At 42.4% G+C, this 19,729-nt stretch overlaps 1 protein-coding gene across 3 annotated transcripts in view; it reads left to right on the top strand.

The window, feature by feature from the left end:
- Positions 1–19,291, top strand: part of CCDC192 (coiled-coil domain containing 192) — a 248,895-nt gene extending 229,604 nt beyond the window's left edge. For all 3 annotated transcript variants that reach the window (XM_077138310.1, XM_077138311.1, XM_077138309.1), the window contains one exon: positions 18,971–19,291. In XM_077138310.1, coding sequence (XP_076994425.1) covers positions 18,971–19,251 — 281 coding nt within the window. In that variant the 3' untranslated portion in view covers positions 19,252–19,291. The remainder of the gene's footprint in view (positions 1–18,970) is intronic.
- The last annotated feature ends 438 nt before the right edge of the window (positions 19,292–19,729 follow it).

Consider the following 19,729-nt stretch of genomic DNA (forward strand, 5'->3'; position numbering starts at 1 on the left):
ATGGGAAACAGCCAGAAGCCGGAAGGCAGCGGAATCCAGAAAAGAAAGGAGGCTACGCTGCTATGGGCATTGCCAGGTCACAGAAAAGCCCAGCAATGGCGACCCCTGGCAGCCAGCCCCAGAGCACCCAGTCTTTGGGGAGGCAGCATCTCAAACCGACACTCCATTTCCCCCGCCTCAAATCTGCAAGCCACTTAACTCCTGCTGTTTAAGCTGTGACCCTTTGTGTGGTGTTTGTTTTAGCAGATGGGAAACTAAAGCATGTACATATAATATATATATCAAGTGCAATGTGAGGCACATCAGATAGGATCAGGTCTTATTCAAGCAGCACTCGGAAATAATGCTGCCCATCCAGTTTTACCACTCCAAATACTTGAGTGCTTCCACCTGGTTCCCATGCCTATCTCTAAGAATATCTGAGGTTCTTTGACTCAGAACTGTATAAAGATGAAAGGATTGGGCAAGCCTGAAACCAAACTATGGGACAAACTATATACTGTTTTCTAAAGTTACCTTGAGCACACCGTGTAACTCCAATACTTACTCATTCACGGATTTGTGGATAAGAGAAAGAACTTCTTCCCAGTCTTGTCCATAATTCACCTCACCACTGTGATTCTGCAGGACTCGCTGTCCTTTCCTGTGTCTCACATTGGCCGAGTTTCAGACTGTATATGCTAAAGTATAGTAAAAGCAGAGACTTCTCAGTTTCTCCCTCCGCAATTGTTCAAAGTTCATATTCTTAACAAAAGCCATCCTCTCTGAGGTTTTGTAGTAGTTTCTACTTTGTTACTGTGGAGGATAATGCTGGAACTTTGGAGAGACCCTTTTCCAAAGCATCCTCTGCAAAACTGCCCCATAACTGCTCATTCCTGCAGCTTTTCCCTCTATTATGTGCCTTGCTAGTGTTCCTTTCTTTCCCCACCCCCACCCCCGTCTCTCTCTCTCTTTTACTGTCTCTCTCTCTCTCTCTCTCTCTCTCTCTCTGTTTCCCTCTGCACTTCTACCTATTATTTACTGCAGCGGCAGGATGGGCTATTGAGACCACTTGGGCTATTCTGACAGGAAGAGACGACTTTCCCTGGGGTAAGCCTAGATAGAAGACTCTTTGTAGGATGGCAGCCGCTTGTCCCTGTTACTTCTGGTGTCACACAGTTGTACTTCTTCTCTGGATACTTTTAGGCCTCACAGACATATGTGCACACATGAAAAGCTATCCACACCTGTACTCCTTCACCGTCCTTGCAGAAAGATGATAATTTAAGGATTTAAATTACCCTACTGTCTTTTCAAGTACTTCTCACACCCATTGTTAAAACAGAGCCACTTTGGGGAGTCAAAAGGTTTTAACATTGTAATTAAAATTCCTACCTGTCCACATCCTTATTTTCCTTGGGCCCTGTGTTTGAAGATTCATGCTCATACGCAAGTACAAAATTTTATGTTATATTATCGATAGGGCTCATTATTTCCAGGAAGCTAAAAAAGCTAACGAGGTATTAGCCAAATTGTTTTTATCCACCTTTGGTCTTTTTGGCTCTTCTTCTATAAAAAAGGGCTGACAAATAGTTTTTGGGGTCATGATGACATTAGAGAGCTCTAAAGTAAGCTATTCACTATCCCCCATCCATCTACTGAAGAATTAAATCACCCACAAAAAGCTGACACTTACCACGTATACTGCTGGACAACGTAGATGTAGTATAGCTCTTATTCCAGCCCCTGGGACCGAAACACAAACACACAAATTAACAATGCAATGAGTTATGCTAAGTGCCAAGATAGCTTAGAATAAATGCCCAGAAGTCCAAAGGCAATAATATAATCAGAATTGGGAAAAATGTCATTAGGAAAAATGTCATTAAGTGGATTAACATTTTCACGTCATAGGAATGGAAACTGGCATACATAGAAGCTGCTTGGCCCAAGGCTTTAGTAGAGTATTGCAGAGGCCCTTGGTGGGACTGCCAGCTCCACATCCCCACCCCACCCCCTGGATTCTTTTTAGAGTTTTCCGTCTGTCCTTGTACTGAACTTGTGTGATTCTCTCCCTAGTCCTTAGACACCATTTATTTGTCAAAGAGTATATTTTAGAATCTTCTGATATTTTTTTGTATGGTGGTATACCTGGCAGTAGGTATACTGGAAGTGTTGACATTGCTGGCATTAAACATCACTGTGACTAAAAAGCACATGCTGCTAGAATATTTCTTGTTTCTTTTGACTTTTAAAAAGTCTCTTCAAATGGTGAACAAATATCAAAGCCAAATTTGAACATAAACTGATTGGATTCTGTGTTAATTCTTTAGCCAAAACAATAATTTCCCCAATGTCAGAATGTCACAGTGGATAACTTCTTAATCTTTTTCAAAACCAATAAACTGCATCTAAAACAAACATCTTCTATATTCTGCTACAATTTTGATACTGTGTGGCTTTCACTGTAGTTTCCAGAAACTTGTTATGATTTGTCTCATTCTTATCTTCCAGACAATACCTATCAGCTTTATTGAAACTCTTGATAGGAAAATGGCTATGAGACTCACGATAATGTGGTTTAGGCAGGAGCCTTTCTTCAGTCATTAGTGACTCATTCATTCATTCATTCATTCGTTCATGTGTCTTCCTGATTTCCTTCCATTTCTGTCAGAAAATTACTATTATAAATTGCATTGGTTAAAGTGCATTACAGTATAATTTTTAAGACATCAGGCTTAAACATAAACATTAATAGAAAACATATGCTTTCTTACCTACATCCTTTCCCTCCTAGCAGTGCTCTAAATGACCCAACCAATAGATTTGACTCCACTCTCCAATACCAGAGAATGTCTTGATTGACTTAAATCAATTGCATGGCCCATCCTAGGAGCAGGGATTGGTTCAGAGATGAGCTTGTAATCTAATAGAAACCAAAAGTACGTCAGGGATATTTTTTGAAGCTTACAGGAAGGGAAGCCTCCTTCTTTTCCTGTATTAGATGCAGTTAATAGAAAGAAGGATTACCCCTGGAAGAGAGTGGCAGGCATCTGGCTACCACAGTGATGCCGGGCTTAGGAAGAAGCTGAAACTGTAAAGAAAGAGCAGAGAGACCAAAAGAAGCAAAATCTTTGCTTACATTTGTAGGCCCCCTAGCTCAAGATGCGCCCGAAGCTAACTCCATCTCTAGAGCCAACACTTTGTCTTTATTCCTTAAGCCAGTTACAGTTGGGCTTTGAAGATTTTTTGCAATAAAAATCATCTGAGTGATACACTATTCTTGCTGTTTGGTATAAAAACAGATTTGTTCAGTGTAGCAGACACTGTTGGTCACCTATACAAAAAAATACTGTTCTTTTTTTAAGTCCTTAAATTTTAATGATCAATTAGTCAGATAATGCCCTTCAAGGCCCTCCCTACCCTAATGGTTAATGTTTACTAGGCTTAACCAATAATGGGCTGTTTTGGGATGTAGACAATAAAACATAAAGGAAACTCTACTGGGAGCAACACGGCAGGTTTGCTAACTCTTAAAAAGGTGAGACAAAACAGGACAGTCCTTCCTCTTTCAGCCTTTAGACAATGTCTTGTAATGAATACAGTCCCTCTAGCAAACAGGAGAGAGAAACAAGTGACTCAGAGGAGCCAACCTGTCTTCCTTGAGCCATGGAATAAACTAATCCTGGAATTCCCCAGATTTCACTTTATGGGCAATAAGAAACGCCCCATTGTCTAAGTTACTGAGAGTCACGTGTCCTGTTATTTGGAACTAAAATCACTCTGAACATATTCACAAACAATATTGTTTCTTTAAAGCTAATCACAAGTAAAATTAACCTGAATGAATCAATCTAATTTGAACGCTAGAAATAAACAGATAATTTCACAATTTTAAGCTTATGTTGTAATTTGAGGGCTTAATTTAAGTGGTTGGAAGAATTGAGATGACAAATTAGTACAGAATGCAGACTAAATTGAAATAATTCCTACATCCTAAACCAGAGACAGAATGGGAATTTGTTCTGCTGAAATTAATGTGTGCCCTAAGCCTTTGTTTATCCTGGTGGTTAGAGTCAGAAGATACCCAGAGGGTCATCTTGGGAAGTAGCCAGGACAAACGCCCACAAATCTAAATGGTAATTCTGCCACCAATTCCTAAGATTCCCATAACATTTACTAGGTAAGAAATTAATAATAGATGGAAACAAAAAAAGGATGAGACATCTGGTCGACCATTTTATTCTTTTAAAGCCATGAATATGCCATAAATAATTGAGAAATGCTCAGCCTATGACCCCCATGCATATCCAGGAGGAAATGTTGATGGGACATATTGGCTCAGGGATGTCCTGAATGGTCCAGAAGATTCATCTTTTGGAAGTGGATATCTGAATGTAGGGCAAGGTGAGGTGATAAGGTTGAAAAATGTCCTGCATATTTCAGACTTGTTCCTAACAAGGATTCTGGTGGTAATAATGCTAGAAAGATGATGTAAACATTTGCTTAGCATTGGGGTGATGGCTAAATGAGTTCTTAGTAAAATGACATAGAATAGGTGCTCTGTAAGTGTTTGTTCTTTTTCCTTCTCTTTTCCCCATGTCTCAAAAGTATGGGGGAGAGGGTTACATCAAAAAGGAAAAAGTGAAATCATAGTTATGGAAGTTCTTTGATATCTCTAAACATGATAAAAATTATTTTTAAATATTATTTGTGTATACCACACCCCAAATACACACAGTAAAACTTCCCCATATCGGTACAGAAGCATTTTGCTTAGTATATCACAGTCCCTTAGACAATTTTTTTATGCCTCTCTAAAGTGTCTTGAATTGGCGCCCAACCTAAAAATAAAAAATAACTCCTTTGCCATTAGTTTTGATAATGTTCTCAAGGAATATAATTTACCTGATAAAGTAGGTAACTAATGGGGAAAAAGAAAATTAACATTTGTACCAAATATCAGAAGATTTCCTAAATAAAGAACAGCTTGTTTAAGTTCCCTCTTGGGCAATGTCCCTATCACTTATGAATTATATTTTGTAATTTGAAGATGAAAGATGAAATTACATCTTGAAATTACAAAAACATAAAATCAAGTTAATAAAATTGAAATGGCATTTCACTGAGAGGGGAAATTAAAATAATCATATTTCCCTGCCTGTCCTCAACATCAGGGCCCCATCATGCTGCCAAGTGAACTTAACTGAGCATCCCTGGCCCTCACCCTGTTCTATAGTCAGTTTCTCACTGCTGTTCGTCTTGCTGAGAAATGTGAAATGACAGCAAGTGGCGCAAAATAAAAGTGAGAAAGTTGATAAAAATGAATTTACGTCCAAATGCTCATTCAGGTTTCAGGAGAAGAGATTGATAAGCAATATTTATTTCTCCTAGCTATTTCTCTCAAGTGTTCAAGGACTCTCCCATTTTGGTATTTTCTTACCCACTTCAACTCTGCTTTTGCTTCTCATGCACACAAACCACTTCCTTAAAACTTTCCTTTTCTCTTGTTATCACCTGAATTTAACCCTGTAGGGTCCAACAAAAAATTTCCAAGTGCTCAGATGTGCCACTACGAAGTCTGTCCATACCATCTAATAAGTGTTTCCCACCCACCATGTTAGATCCTCACAGCCATCTATTACATTACAGCTATCTATTATATTTCCATAAAGTGACCAAAATGGAGGAGTAAATAATGGAGTTTTTAAAAGTTCATGATAAAATAGTCATCCCACCAAGAATAAGAACATTATTTTTTATTTTTTTATTAATTAAAAAAGATTAACTAACACAAATTTAGAAATCATTCCATTCTACATATGCAATCAGTAATTCTTAATATTATCACATAGATGTATGATCATCATTTCTTAGTACATTTGCATCGATTTAGGAAAAGAACTAGCAAAACAACAGAAAAAGATATAGAATGATAATATAGAGAAAAAATAAAAATAATAATAATAATAAAAAATAAAAAATATATAAAAAATAAAAAAGAAAAAAAAACAAAAAACACAAACAAACAAACAAAAAAACTATAGCTCAGATGCAGCTTCATTCAGTGTTTTAACATAATTACATTACAATTAGGTAGCACTGTGCTGTCCATTTTTGAATTTTTGTATCTAGTCCTGTTGCACAGTCTGTATCCCTTTAGCTCCAATTACCCATTATCTTACCCTGTTTCTAACTCCTGCTGGTCTCTGTTACCAATGACATATTCCAAGTTTATTCTCGAATGTCGGTTCACATCAGTGGGACCATACAGTATTTGTCCTTTAGTTTTTGGCTAGACTCACTCAGCATAATGTTCTCTAGGTCCATCCATGTTACTACATGCTTCATAAGTTTATCCTGTCTTAAAGCTGCATAATATTCCATCGTATGTATATACCACAGTTTGTTTAGCCACTCGTCTGTTGATGGACATTTTGGCTGTTTCCATCTCTTTGCAATTGTAAATAATGCTGCTATAAACATTGTTGTGCAAATGTCCGTTGTTACTTTGCCCTTAAGTCCTTTGAGTAGATACCTAGCAATGGTATTGCTGGGTCGTATGGCAATTCTATATTCAGTTTTTTGAGGAACCGCCAAACTGCCTTCCACAGTGGTTGCACCATTTGACATTCCCACCAACAGTGGATAAGTGTGCCTCTTTCTCCGCATCCTCTCCAGCACTTGTCATTTTCTGTTTTGTTGATAATGGCCATTCTGGTGGGTGTGAGATGATATCTCATTGTGGTTTTGATTTGCATTTCTCTAATGGCCAGGGACATTGAGCATCTCTTCATGTGCCTTTTGGCCATTTGCATTTCCTCTTCTGATAGGTGTCTGTTCAAGTCTTTTTCCCATTTTGTAATTGGGTTGGCTGTCTTTTTGTTGTTGAGTTGGACAATCTCTTTATAAATTCTGGATACTAGACCTTTATCTGATATGTCGTTTCCAAATATTGTCTCCCATTGTGCAGGCTGTCTTTCTACTTTCTCGATGAAGTTCTTTGATGCACAAAAGTGTTTAATTTTGAGGAGCTCCCATTTATTGATTTCTTTCTTCAGTGCTCTTGCTTTAGGTTTAAGGTCCATAAAACCGCCTCCAATTGTAAGTTTCATAAGATATCTCCCTACATTTTCCTCTAACTGTTTTATGGTCTTAGACCTAATGTTTAGATCTTTGATCCATTTTGAGTTAACTTTTGTATAGGGTGTGAGATACAGGTCCTCTTTCATTCTTTTGCATATGGATATCCAGTTCTCTAGGCACCATTTATTGAAGAGACTGTTCTGTCCCAGGTGAGTTGGCTTGACTGCCTTATCAAAGATCAAATGTCCATAGATGAGAGGGTCTATATCTGAGCAATAAAGAAATAGAGAATTTGAATATTACAATAAATGAGCTAGACTTAACAGACATTTATAGGACATTACATCCCGCAACAGCAGGATACACCTTTTTCTCAAGTGCTCATGGATCATTCTCAAAGATAGACCATATGCTGGGTCACAAAGCAAGTCTTAACAAATTTAAAAAGATTGAAATCATACACAACACTTTCTCGGATCATAAAGGAATGAAGTTGGAAATCAATATTAGGCGGAGTGCCAGAAAATTCACAAATACGTGGAGGCTCAACAACACACTCTTAAACAACGAGTGGGTCAAGGAAGAAATTGCAAGAGAAATTAGTAAATATCTCGAGGCAAATGAAAATGAAAACACAACATTTCAAAACCTATGGGACGCAGCAAAGGCAGTGCTAAGAGGGAAATTTATTGCCCTAAATGTCTATATCAGAAAAGAAGTAAAGGCAAAAATGCAGGAATTAACTGTCCACTTGGAAGAACTGGAGAAAGAACAGCAAACTAACCCCAAAGCAAGCAAAAGAACATTATTTTTAATGAGAATTATGAGGGCAGGGAGGTAAAGGATGTTGTGGGAACATATTGCGTAACCTAATGAAGATGGAGACAATTAGACAAAGTCAAGAGGTATTTAAGAGTTTGAATTAATAGGACTTTGTGATAAAGAGTGTCATAGAGGAGCATGAGGGTAGAGGAGAAATCTAAAATAATCCTCAGATATCTGAATTTAGCAAGTAGATACATGGGATGCCCTTACCAGCTGGGGAATACTGGAAAATCAGTTTTAGAGGTTAGATAATGACTTCAGTTTTACATATGTTGTATCTGAGATGCTCATAAAATATGGAAGGGTTCAGAGTCCAGAGGTCAGTTCTAAATTTGGCATCATAAAATTGGGCTTTATTCACAGAAATAAACTGCTTCTTTTTAGAAGCCTTTACAGTTCTGGTATATTGCGTTCTGGTAGCTTGCAAACCAAAACAGTGACTAACTGATACTGACCAAAAGTGATGGGTTCTTTGCCTGATGTGCTCAAATGACCAATTCTTGAGATTCTGGAGTTTCAAAGAGAGAAAGAATACATTACATTGGATGCACCAGGATAATCTGGGATTATTTCCCCATCTCACAATCCTTAACTTTAATCATGCCTGCAAAATTCCTTTTATCATGTAAACCAACATATTCCCAGTTTTCAGGGATTGCAGCATGGACATTTTGCTGGTTTGAAACTGTTCTATACCCCAGAAAAGCCATGTTCTTCCAATTCAATCTTGTGGGGGCAGACCTATTTAGGGTAGGACCTTTTGATTAGGCTGTTTCCATGGAGATGTTAACCACTCAATTGTAGGTGGGACCTTTTAATTCGGCTGTTTCCATGAAGATGAAAACCTATCCAATAGTGGGTAGAACATTTGATTAAATGCAGATGTGACCCTACCCATTCAAGATGGGTCTTAATCCTTTTACTGGAGCTCTGTATAAAGAAATAAAAGGCAGAAACATAGAGAGAACTCAGAGCAAACTGGAGGGCAGGGAGAGGAAACCAAGAAACACAGACTTTTAGAGATACTAAGAGGTGAAATCCAGAGTTTGCCCCAGAGAAGCTAAGTGAGGGCCCACAGACAGTTAGAGAGAAAGCCACTGGGATCAGAAGCTGAAACCAGAAGCAGGGAAAGAAGGACAGCAGACATCGCCATGGCTTCCCACATGGCAGAGACACCCCAGGTGCTACTGGCCTTTCTTCACATTCAAGGTCTCCTTCCCAGGGTACCTTAATTGAGGCATTTGCTTGGCATTAGGACAGTAAACTTGTAACTTAATAACTTCCCTTTGTAAAAGCCAATCTATTTCAGGAATATTGCATTCGGACAGCTTCTGAACAGACATCCTTGGTGTTGAGGCCATTTGATGCTTACCATACCTTCCCTATTTCTCAAGAACCCTGGCAAGCTTGCTGAGAATTATGAATAGAGCCTTAAACTTTTCCTCTGCTTGATGCTTTATATGAGTAAAAACTCAGTGATTCAAAGTTCAGCAATATCATTTTCAAGTGATAGAGTGTTCACCTCTTGAAGAATTTGTTCTGAGAGTTATATGAAGATTCCATTTGGCTGTCACAAATAGTGGTTTGATTTAATCATTTTTAGTGTTCTAGGGCAAAATAACAACCCAAATAAATTCTGTACTCCTTTAGTTGCAATGGTATTTTCTGCAATTCATGGTATTGTATGCCCAGATTCCTTAACTACAGACCTAGGTCCCTATGTAGGGACCTGGGAAAGGGCAATACTGCCAGCACCATCATTTCATGGTTAATCAAAAGAAAGACAACGAGGGAGGGGGGTAGGCTCAGGAAGGAGAAGGGGCTATATGTTATGAGGCATAACTGCACACATCACGTGATATTTTGCATACAAAAATGACTGTATAAAGTGTCTTATCATTGAGGGCATTTATTAGAAGTGTCAAGACTGCTATATCAAAACGACTTGCAACCCTTGTTCACAAATACCATTCCTCCAGGCAGGTTGAACGAGTGTAATTCTGGTAAATTCTGATAGATCCTTTATCCCATCTTCCATACACACACACACACACACACACACACACACACAACACATTTTCATTGTCATCACAAAGAATGATCGATCTGCCATTTTTATCATTACCACAGCATCACTTTTTTCTCATTGCCATACAATACCAGAAAATGTAACAACTCACTCATCTGAAAATTAATGAAAGCTAATGAAATTTGGAGCCCTCATTTCATAAGGTCTTAGCTCCACATCACTCTTGTGCAACAAGAAGAAAAGCAGGCAAAAGTTTCCTGTTAGACTTGCTCGCACTTCATGTAGTACAAGAGAAGTAAAATTATTTTTATTCCTTGAGCTGATTTTTAGTCCATACTGGCAGCACTGCAGCTGGGCACAGAAACTGTCCTTCATTTCTTCTCTCCTCTCTTTCTTTCTCACCATCTGCTATGTCTCTCCCTCCCTTAAATTTCCTGACCCCCCACCAGGGTCCATTTTTACCTCTTGGCTTCTGGCCAGGCTGTCAGTTATTGGGTCCCACCCATTTTTCTCTTCAAATGAGCCAGAACTGAAAGAGGGGACTTCAGATGCCACTTGTAGAAAGAAGTAAGAGCGTCCCAAACACCTTTCTTCTCCTTCAGTTGATATCCTCTTGACATAACTCATGTGCACTGTTATGCTAACAGTGTTTGTGTCTTTTCTCAGCCTCGCCAAAGAACCCCTTCTGTAAAATAGCTTGATGTGACCTGAGACTCTTAGAGGTCTCAGAGATTGTCCCCAGTCCCAGAAAGAGTGTGACGTCACACCCTTCCCCTTGTACAACTCTTTGCCCAGCTGGTAAGTAGATAGAAGTGGTACAATCAATAGTGGTAGGTTCTCTGCCTGATATACTCAGATGACCAATTCCTGAGACACCAAGGTTTCAAAGAGAGAGAAAGTTTATTGCTATATGTGAAGCAGGACATCAGATGGCCTATTGGCCTAAAAATCTGTGTCCCCAAATGCAGTAACTCTGATTGTTTTATAGTATCAAAAGATGGGCAGGTCTTAGAATAATGAGCACAATGGCTTGAGAATGATCTAATAATTGTGCATACACAGATTGATCACATGCTTAGTTACAATGAATGTATAGGAAACTAATGGGTTAAAGTTTAACAGTTCATTAATTTCAGATATTTCCCTCTGGGTATTCTAATATATTCGAAAAAAATCTCTGTAATGATTCGGTCATCATAATCATTCGTTAAATCTTAATGTTTTGGTTACAGAAGCTAGAGTTCAGCACTGGACTCTACTCACAGGCAGCGTGCGGTCACTAGGAGTTTCCTTCACCTCTCAACCAGTTTATGCTGATTTTATGGCATCATCTTTAAAAGTTGGCATCTGCTCTCCTGTACATTCCCCCCTCCCCCACTCCTTCCCTTGTTCAGCAGCGAGGCATTCCTGCATCTTTCTATAATGTTCTCATCAGGGTCCCTCAACATATCAGCTGTCCCCAGAAAACTCAAAGAAGAAGGCACTGGGGTAAGATCTGTGGGAGAGGACTCACTTCCTTCCTGTGCGGCAGTGGTTGCTGCTGAACTCTTAAAGACGTTAGGGGTGCACTTCCACCCCAGGATGTGATCTGTCCCTTCCCCATCCCGCGGTTCAGCCTCCCTCTCCCGTCCACTCCTCCTGGGAAGGAAGCAAGATCAGCCTGCCAGGAAATGGATCCATTCATCCAGTGGGAAACAGAAATGGAAGCAAAAACAACAAACTTTGAACTCTCATCATTTTCTCTGGATGTTCTGGAGATAATTTAGCTGAGTAAGAGCTAGCAAAATGCTGCCAGGATTCAGGCTAGGTATAAGGGTGGATGGCAGAGGGAGCCAGTGATGCATGTGGGCATCTAGTAACATGTACAGGAAGAGCCTTGTCACGTAACCAGGGAGAGATGGCGAGAATAGAGTAGAAGGGACTGCTCTTTCCTGGCTGTGTACACAGACGTGGGAAGGAGAAGCTTGCCCAGGAGACTTCTGGCCTATGTCTCAGGGTCAGACAAAGCTTAGTTCACCATGTCTCCTGTTGGTCAACAGAAATTCAGTTGTAAGAGCCTGGTTGGATCACCAGAATCACCTGCGGACCTTTGAAACAATCCAGGAACCTCCCCGATTCACTCAAGCAGAATTCCAAGGATGCTGACCTGGCTTCCCGGGTCCCAGTTCTGAGAAACCATTATCTAGTACATGGAATCTGAATCATGTATCTGGAAGAGATCCTTGGGATCAACTATTCCAACACTTCCATTTTATATCAGAATAGCATTTAATTGCAGAACTATCAGGTGACTATTGCAATTACAACCATTTATTACCTAAAATGTGCTGTAGTAGTGAAAGCTCTGAAGGTGAAACGTGCCTGGGGAGGGAAGTTAGGAAACATCCTCATGGTGGATCAGTTGAAACCTTTATACTGGCCTTTTCTTTGGTGATTTTTTATCATGTTTGCATTGAACTTTCATTCATTCTCTCATTTAACAATGAGTACCTGCTATGTGCCTAGCACTCTTCTAGGTACTGGGAATGTAGTAGTAGACAGAACAGTCTCTGCCCTCGTGGAGTTTTCATTCAAGTGGGAGAAAGATAACAAACCAGATAAAAGTAAAAATCTATAGTAGTCAAATATAGTATGTTAATAGGCTACGGGGTAAAAGCAACGCAGGAAGCAGGGAGGTGACGTGTTCAGCTGTGGATGCCTCAGTTGAAATTGTAGGTGGAAGGGCCAAGGAGAGCCTCGTGGTGTGAAGGTGGCTTTGGTCAGAAAGACCCAGATGATCAGAGGGAATGGGTCATTTACTCACCAAGGGTATGGGTATAATCATCCAGGCAAAGGAACCAGCAAATTAGGAATGTGGTGGCCATGAAGCTGGGGGAATGGGGCAGAGAGAATGAGGGGGCTGAGATGGGCCAATCAGGGAAAGGGAGGTCACAAGGGGCCTTGGCCTCAGTGGAAGGACTTTGGCCTTGAATCTGCACTGAGATGAAGAGCCTTTAGAGCATTTTGAGCAGAAAAGTCACAAGAGCCAACTTGTATTTTAATGGAACTCTCTGTGTGGAGTCAATACTTGAACCATATTGCAGGGGCAGAGGGAAGTAACCATTTAAATAAATAAGCAGGGGCACTGGAGGAAGCATATGCTTCGGAGGAAGCATAATTGGTCTAAGCAAGAAGGATAATCCAAGTTTTTCGCTTTTCATTAATTTTTCGTTTTTAGAGAAGTTGTAGGTTAACAGAAATACCATGCAGAGAATAGATAAAATACAGAGTCCCCATATACCACCCTATGTTAACACCTGCCTTAGTGTGGCACCTTTGTTATAACTCATGAAAGAACATTTTTATACTTGTACTATTAACTGGACCCCATCATCCACAATAGGATTCATTGTGCTGTACAGTCCTATGTTTTCAAAAAATGTTTATTCTAGTAACATACATACGACCTAGGTTTCCCCCTTTTAACCACGTTCCCCTGTCTAATTCATTGCTATTAATTGCATCCATCATGTAGGAAGGTTTTTTGTTGAGTTTTTTTTATTCCAGTAGAGAGAGGTGTGCCAATTTTCAAGTCCACATATGGCAATACATACAACTGGCCTCCTTGGCAATTGCTGAGAAGCCCAGGCTGCAGGTCACTCAGCACGACAGGCCTTTATACAGAGGGAAGAGGACATGGTCTTGGACCATGCATCGGTCCTGAGTGGCTCTGGTGGAAAGTGTAAGGCCTGGCCCGGTCGCCTCTGGCTGGAAGGCCCCCACCTGAACTAAAACCTGTGCACATCCGGGCATACAGCTGTTCAAACTCAGCCAATCAGGACCTGGCCTGAGACACAAAGGACCCTCACTGCACATGGCCCGTAGCTATGCCCACTGCACACGGCCCGTAGCTATGCCCACTGCACACGACCCGTAGCTATGCCCATTGCACACGGCCCATAGCTATGCCCCCGGCCCTAAAGCACGTGAAACTCCTAACCTACCACAGAAGGCCCCGTGGGCATCGTCAGCACCCCCACTAGCCAGCCTATATCTAGCCCCACCGCCCCAGGGGGGCGTGACTTCCCCAGCCCGCACCCTGAGCACCCGGACCCGGGAACCTCGCCCTGGGACAATAAACTTTTTTTAAACTCGGACTCAGTTCCTCTGATTTTTCAGCCGGCTACCATTTAAAAACATAACAGGAAGCAGTCGTGGATCACCTTACCACCGAGAGTCTTTATTCTTGAGTAAACACCTGCCAGCCTCAGTCATGAGCCTGCTCAGGTGGAGGCCTGAGCAGGAAAGGACAGTCTGGGGCAAGTGGGACCTGCCCGGAATGAGGGTGCTTCCCACAGGGAGAGGCATCTGAACCAGAAGCTGGCTTTGTGGCTCTCCGCTTCTTTCCACCCAATGCCCGCTTTTCGGCAGGAGTCCCAGTGAAGGAATCTCAGGGGACACCCTTATTTAGGGAGTATATTTAGAAAATCTAAAGGAACCTTTCCTCCCAGTCACTGGGCCACCTGAATGCAATCTATCACTGTTGACAAAAACGCTATTCCCTTCCTGGACGCCGGAGGCGATTTGACGGGCTCCTGCGCTGGGTCTTTAGGCCTCGCATCCCACCACACCTCCTTTCTCTGATGTCTCCGCACGGTGACGGACCGTCGGCCCCTCCAGCCGGCCCTCACAGCGCCCCCACCCATCAGAGACCCCTGCACTAGCACCCAGCTGCGGCGGTGGGGAGGCGGGCGCGTCACTCATTGGTCACCGCTGAGCAGGCAGCCTGCGCAGAGCAAGAGGGCGCCTGTGTCTGTGGGCCGCTCAGCCAGAAATCACGCGTGAGGATGTGCTAGACACAGTCTGTGTGGGGTGGGAGGAGAGACCACACAGCACCCAAAGCGCCTTCTAACAGGTCTTTAAGTGGCTCCCTGAACTACAGTTACCGCAGTATTACTGACTGGGTTATTATTAATCTTCTTGGTTTTTTTTTTTTTCCATAACTCTCACATGGGACTTGGCTAAGAGCATGAAAGTTTTGAGGTATGGAAATGGCCAAAGGCAGATGTCAGTTCCTGCTGAGCCTTTATTCTGTCAAGGCTGGCATGGAGAAGCAAGCACAGCCCACTGCGGACAGAATGCCCAAGAAGTCCTCCCTCTTACACCTCCCCAGAAGTCCTCCCTCATATACCTCCCCAGCCACTGCACCCCCTTCCTGTCTAAACCCTCATTCTCACTCCTATTTCAGTAGGAGCAGGAAGAGGGGAAATCATGAAAAATGAGGGTGCGCCTGTACAAGCATCCACCATGGTAGAAGCGTGGTGGGCCTCTGCCCCTGTGGGGGCTAACTTTATTTGCCTCCATCTCTCACAGAGGGAGGAGCCTCTCATTGCTGTTTCCCAGCAGACCCAAGCACAAGTTGGGGTCTCCTGGGGGCTCTAGGTGTCACATGACGGAGACGCCCCATTTCAGGCAACCGTCATCTTGAGAAGGACTGCAAGTGAGAACCTCAGAGATGGGTGCTTAAGCTCTGGGCATTTACGGCTGTGAGGATCATAGGGTCTTGTGGGCGGCTGGGGGACAGAGGAGTGACGCCGGCCAGTTCAAGCGACATCAGGGGTGGGTCAGGAGGCCTCATGGGGCAGCCCGGGACTCCGTCCAATGTAAGTAGGGTGTGAGATGCTTGGACTCCACCACTGTGTTGAGAAGCTAAAACGTTTTTGTTGTTTGCAATGTTTGCAATGCTTTGAGAAAGGAGCAAAAATATTGTGGGTACATGTGTGACTAGAGCATGTAATAGCAAAATATACTTGCATGAGAAATTTCCTTTTTGGTGTACAGACTCTTCAGCTTGTCTCTGTATCAGCATTTTCATTTACTACATGAAAACAATATAACAGGAGTCAAAGTCCTCATGACATCTCTCCTTTTTTCGGCTTCATGCCCCTTCTCTACTCCTTTTCTTTCCCAGCCTTTCTTCTCTCATGTTATTTCTACTTTCTCTTTGCACTACTCTCTTCTGAGGGGACTGAGACAGAGACTTGGACCTGCTGGCTGGGCGTGTCGAGGCCACACAGCCTGGCTGCCTTCCCGTCCCGTTACTGTCAGAACTAGGTTAACAGTGTTCTCCCTAAATTGCCTTATTAAAAAAAAATGTTGACCACTTCTTCCTAAATGTCTCCCAAAATGGCAGTAGACCCCTTCCTTTCTTTATTGTGCAAATTGGCAGAAAATAATTCTCTAGAAAGGAAACAAAATAGAGGGAGGAAAAGACTGAAGGAGAAGTCAGAGAGAAAGGAGATGACGGACCGTGCTGCCCAAAATATCTGTGTCTTCATCCCTGGAACACTGGGAGGGCATTCCGTACTAGGAAAAGGGTCTTCGCAGATGGAATTAAGTTAAGGAGCTTAATATGAATATATCATCCTGGATTATCCCACTAGGGCCTAAATCCAAGAAAGGAGTAAGGCAGAGGAGAGTGCACCCAGAGGAGAAAGGGTGAATGGAAGAGGGGGCAGATGTTTGGAGTGATGCAGCTTCAAGCTCAGGAAAACCTGGGCAACCACCAGAAGCCAGGAGAAGCAAGGAGCAGAGTCTCCCCAGCCTTCTGGAGGGAGCGCGGCCCACCGATACCTTGGTTTTGGACTTGTAGCCTCCAGAACTGTGAAAATAAACTTGTGTTATCAGTCTGTGGTAACGTGTGACAGCAGCCTCAGGAAACTAGCACAGGTGAGCCTCGCCAAGGCCACACCCTCCCCTTGCTCGTTCTTCTCAGCATCTTCCTGCTGCTGCCATGTTGCCCCCTCCCAGACTTTTCCCTCTTCTCTTCTCCTGTTGGACTCATTCTCCCAGCCCAGACCTGCTATGCCTCCCCCTTGGGGGGGGGACTGAAAAATGACCTACATGGCGATGGGAGAGGACAGCAGTCTTCCCTCCCGAATGACATTCTCTGCAGCCTAATTCCAGCCATCAATAAGTGACAGACCCACCTGAGTTATAATATTCTATCCAATAGACAATATAGAGAGATAGAGAAATAAGAGAGGCCTGAATGCAACCCAAGCATGCCATTTAAAATTTTCCACATTAAAAAGGTAAAAATAAACAAGGGAACTTAATTTTTGAAACACATTTTAATGCAATACATTTGAAATATTATTTGGCATCTGCTCAATATTTTACAATTTAATGAGCCGTTTTTTCATTCTTTTCTCTTTTTATTTTGGAAATGTCTTCCACTGTGAATTTCACACTGACGGCAAATCTCAGTTCAGACTCACCACACCAGGTGTTAGCAGCCACATGCATCGTACTAGACAGCACAGAGCCGGCAAGTCAGAAGGGGAGGCGAGGCCCTGGGAGGCCAGCAGATGAGTGACGTCTCCTATGCCATGCACTCCCTCTCCTGGGCCCAAACCCATTCCACAGGCCTACTGCATCAAACAATGTTCCTTGAAAATCTGAGATTTTTCCCATGCACATTTTTTTTTTTCTTTTGCGTGGGCAGGCTCCGGGAATCATGCATTTTTAACTGAAGAGTCACACTCAAACTATCAATTCCTTAAATATTACTGTTAGAATTTCAAATACTCAGAACAAAAATCTCTCCATGGTTTCCTAAAATGTAAGTGAATTGCTAATAGCAATTTCCGAGAGCAGAAAACAGCCTGATCGCACCTCTTATCACTTTTGTGAAGCTGAAAGTAACCTGCCCACTTGCGACGCTGTGCTCAGGGTTTTTGCCGCGTGATCCCTCAGAAAAGCAATGACTGCAAATCAGCTGTATTTACAGAGAAATGGGTGCTTCCTTGCCTGCATGGATCACGACAACAAAGCTGGCCCAGCTTTAGCAGGTGTGCAGGTGTGCAGGTGTGCAGGTGTGCAGGTGTGCCGTCACACAGCACAGGCAGGGCACCTGCTTCTCCCAGGTCCAGCTGTGGGTGCTAATTTCACTGGGCACTAAGTAAACGTGGGCCCTTCAATTACAGCAACCAACTGTCCAGACCGTGTCAGGTTCGTTCGTGCGCTGTCGGCTCCATTATTTGTAAAATGAAACTCAAGCGCTCACCATCCTTCTCCTCACACCTGCAGTCTGCCTTGCATAGAGCTCAGAGAAGTGGCTTAAACAGTGGAAACAGCATTAGGGAGGTGCTGCTAAAGTCTAAAGAGATGGGGTTTACATTAAGAAACTAACTTTTTTGATGGGCTAGTGAGATCTGTTTTCAAGAACTCCTGCTGGCGGCCATTAATCTTTAATCTCTTTCTTAGAGCCAATCTCTCTCTCTCTCTCTCTTCTCTCTCTCTCTCTCTCTCTCTCTCTCTCTCTCTCTCTCTCTCTCTCTCTGTCTTCCTCCTTACTTAGGCCTTTAAAACATCCTTATCTGAGGTGAGAGTGGATAAACTTCTACCGGCTTTTATGTCCTCCTGGACATAAAAGTATTTGAAATTTTATTAAGAAATACTGAAAAGCCTTCAGACCATACTTCTCTATGGGAGATACGTGAATAGGGTTTTGCAGGACCACCTCAAATGACAGCTCTGCCAACTCTAAAGCTGACCTGGGTTAAGAAAGTAGCCTTTCTCATTATGGCCTTTCCTAGAAGGCATATCTTCCTTTCTTTCACTTTCTTTCTCTTTCTATCTCTCTCTTTCTCTTTCTTTCTTTTTGTCAAATTAACATTCAAATTGAAGCATATTTCAAATTGACTGTGGCTCTAAGGTAGAGGATGGCCTGGAACTTGAGGTGGCTGCTGCTTGTAGGTTGGATTTTCTAGGAGTGCGTGCGCCCCCTTCTTCCCAGGGCTAATTGAAAGTTAAATGTGCAGCAAAATGAGTTGTCAGGACTCTCCCCTCCTCACTCTCAGGAGGCTTCTACGCTCTTTTTTCCTGAGCACTCAGACCCTCTCCCCTCACTGGGCCCAGATTCCATTCTTAGTATAATTGACCAGATGACGCAACATCTTTGCTCTCTTTTAAGAACGTGAGAAATGAAGCTTTTTCATATCCCCTCTCCTCAAGTTCTGGGAAATCCAATTAAAACTGCTCAGAGTTTGCTTTTCTTGTTTGCTTTAGAAGACAACTCACTGCAAGAGGGCTGTGGCGGTCTGCCGCCTGTAGAAGAAAGCGATAGAAAACTCAGCCTGATTATGGAGTTGTCGAGCCAGGTTTCCCTTCAGACTGAGAAGATCACTCAGCTGGAAGAAGTTTTGGAGGAAAAAGAGAGGAAGATTCAGCAGCTGGAAGCTGAGCAGGCAAACCCTTCTCTCCAAGAGGTCCCTCCAAAATGCTTACAAGAAGCCCAAATTTTCTTAAATAATAGCGTCACTTCTGTAGTCTCTGATGAAGATATTTGAAGATTCCCAGGAAGAAAATAATAAAAGGTGAAGTCTAGAACCTAAGTAGTCTCTTCATTGGCAAACTCAAGTTCAAGTTAACAGGTTTGACTATATCCTAAAATGTTCATTTTGGAAGGAAACAAAACAAGGGAAGTGTCCAGAAACAAACATTTGAATGTTTCCCCCAGAAACAAACATTTGAATGTTTCCCCTTGAGACAGCAGCAGTCACTGCTGTAAAATACAGAGAACTATGTTTTTAGGCTTTCTTGATGAAGTAGGGGAGGGAGAGACACACAACTGGACATAGTAAAAGAACATCTGTGGGGCGGGCCACAGTGGCTCAGTGGCAGAGTTCTCGCCTGCCATGCCAGAGACATGGGTTCAATTCCCGGTGCCTGCCCATGCAAAAAAAAAAAAAAAAAAAAAATAGAACATCTATGCCATCCTCTTACTAGAGGTTTGTCACACTGCAAAAGCAGGGGTGGGCAGGGGGA

The sequence above is a fragment of the Tamandua tetradactyla genome, chromosome 20, assembly GCF_023851605.1.
Source record: "Tamandua tetradactyla isolate mTamTet1 chromosome 20, mTamTet1.pri, whole genome shotgun sequence".
In the NCBI taxonomy this organism is placed as follows: domain Eukaryota; kingdom Metazoa; phylum Chordata; class Mammalia; order Pilosa; family Myrmecophagidae; genus Tamandua; species Tamandua tetradactyla.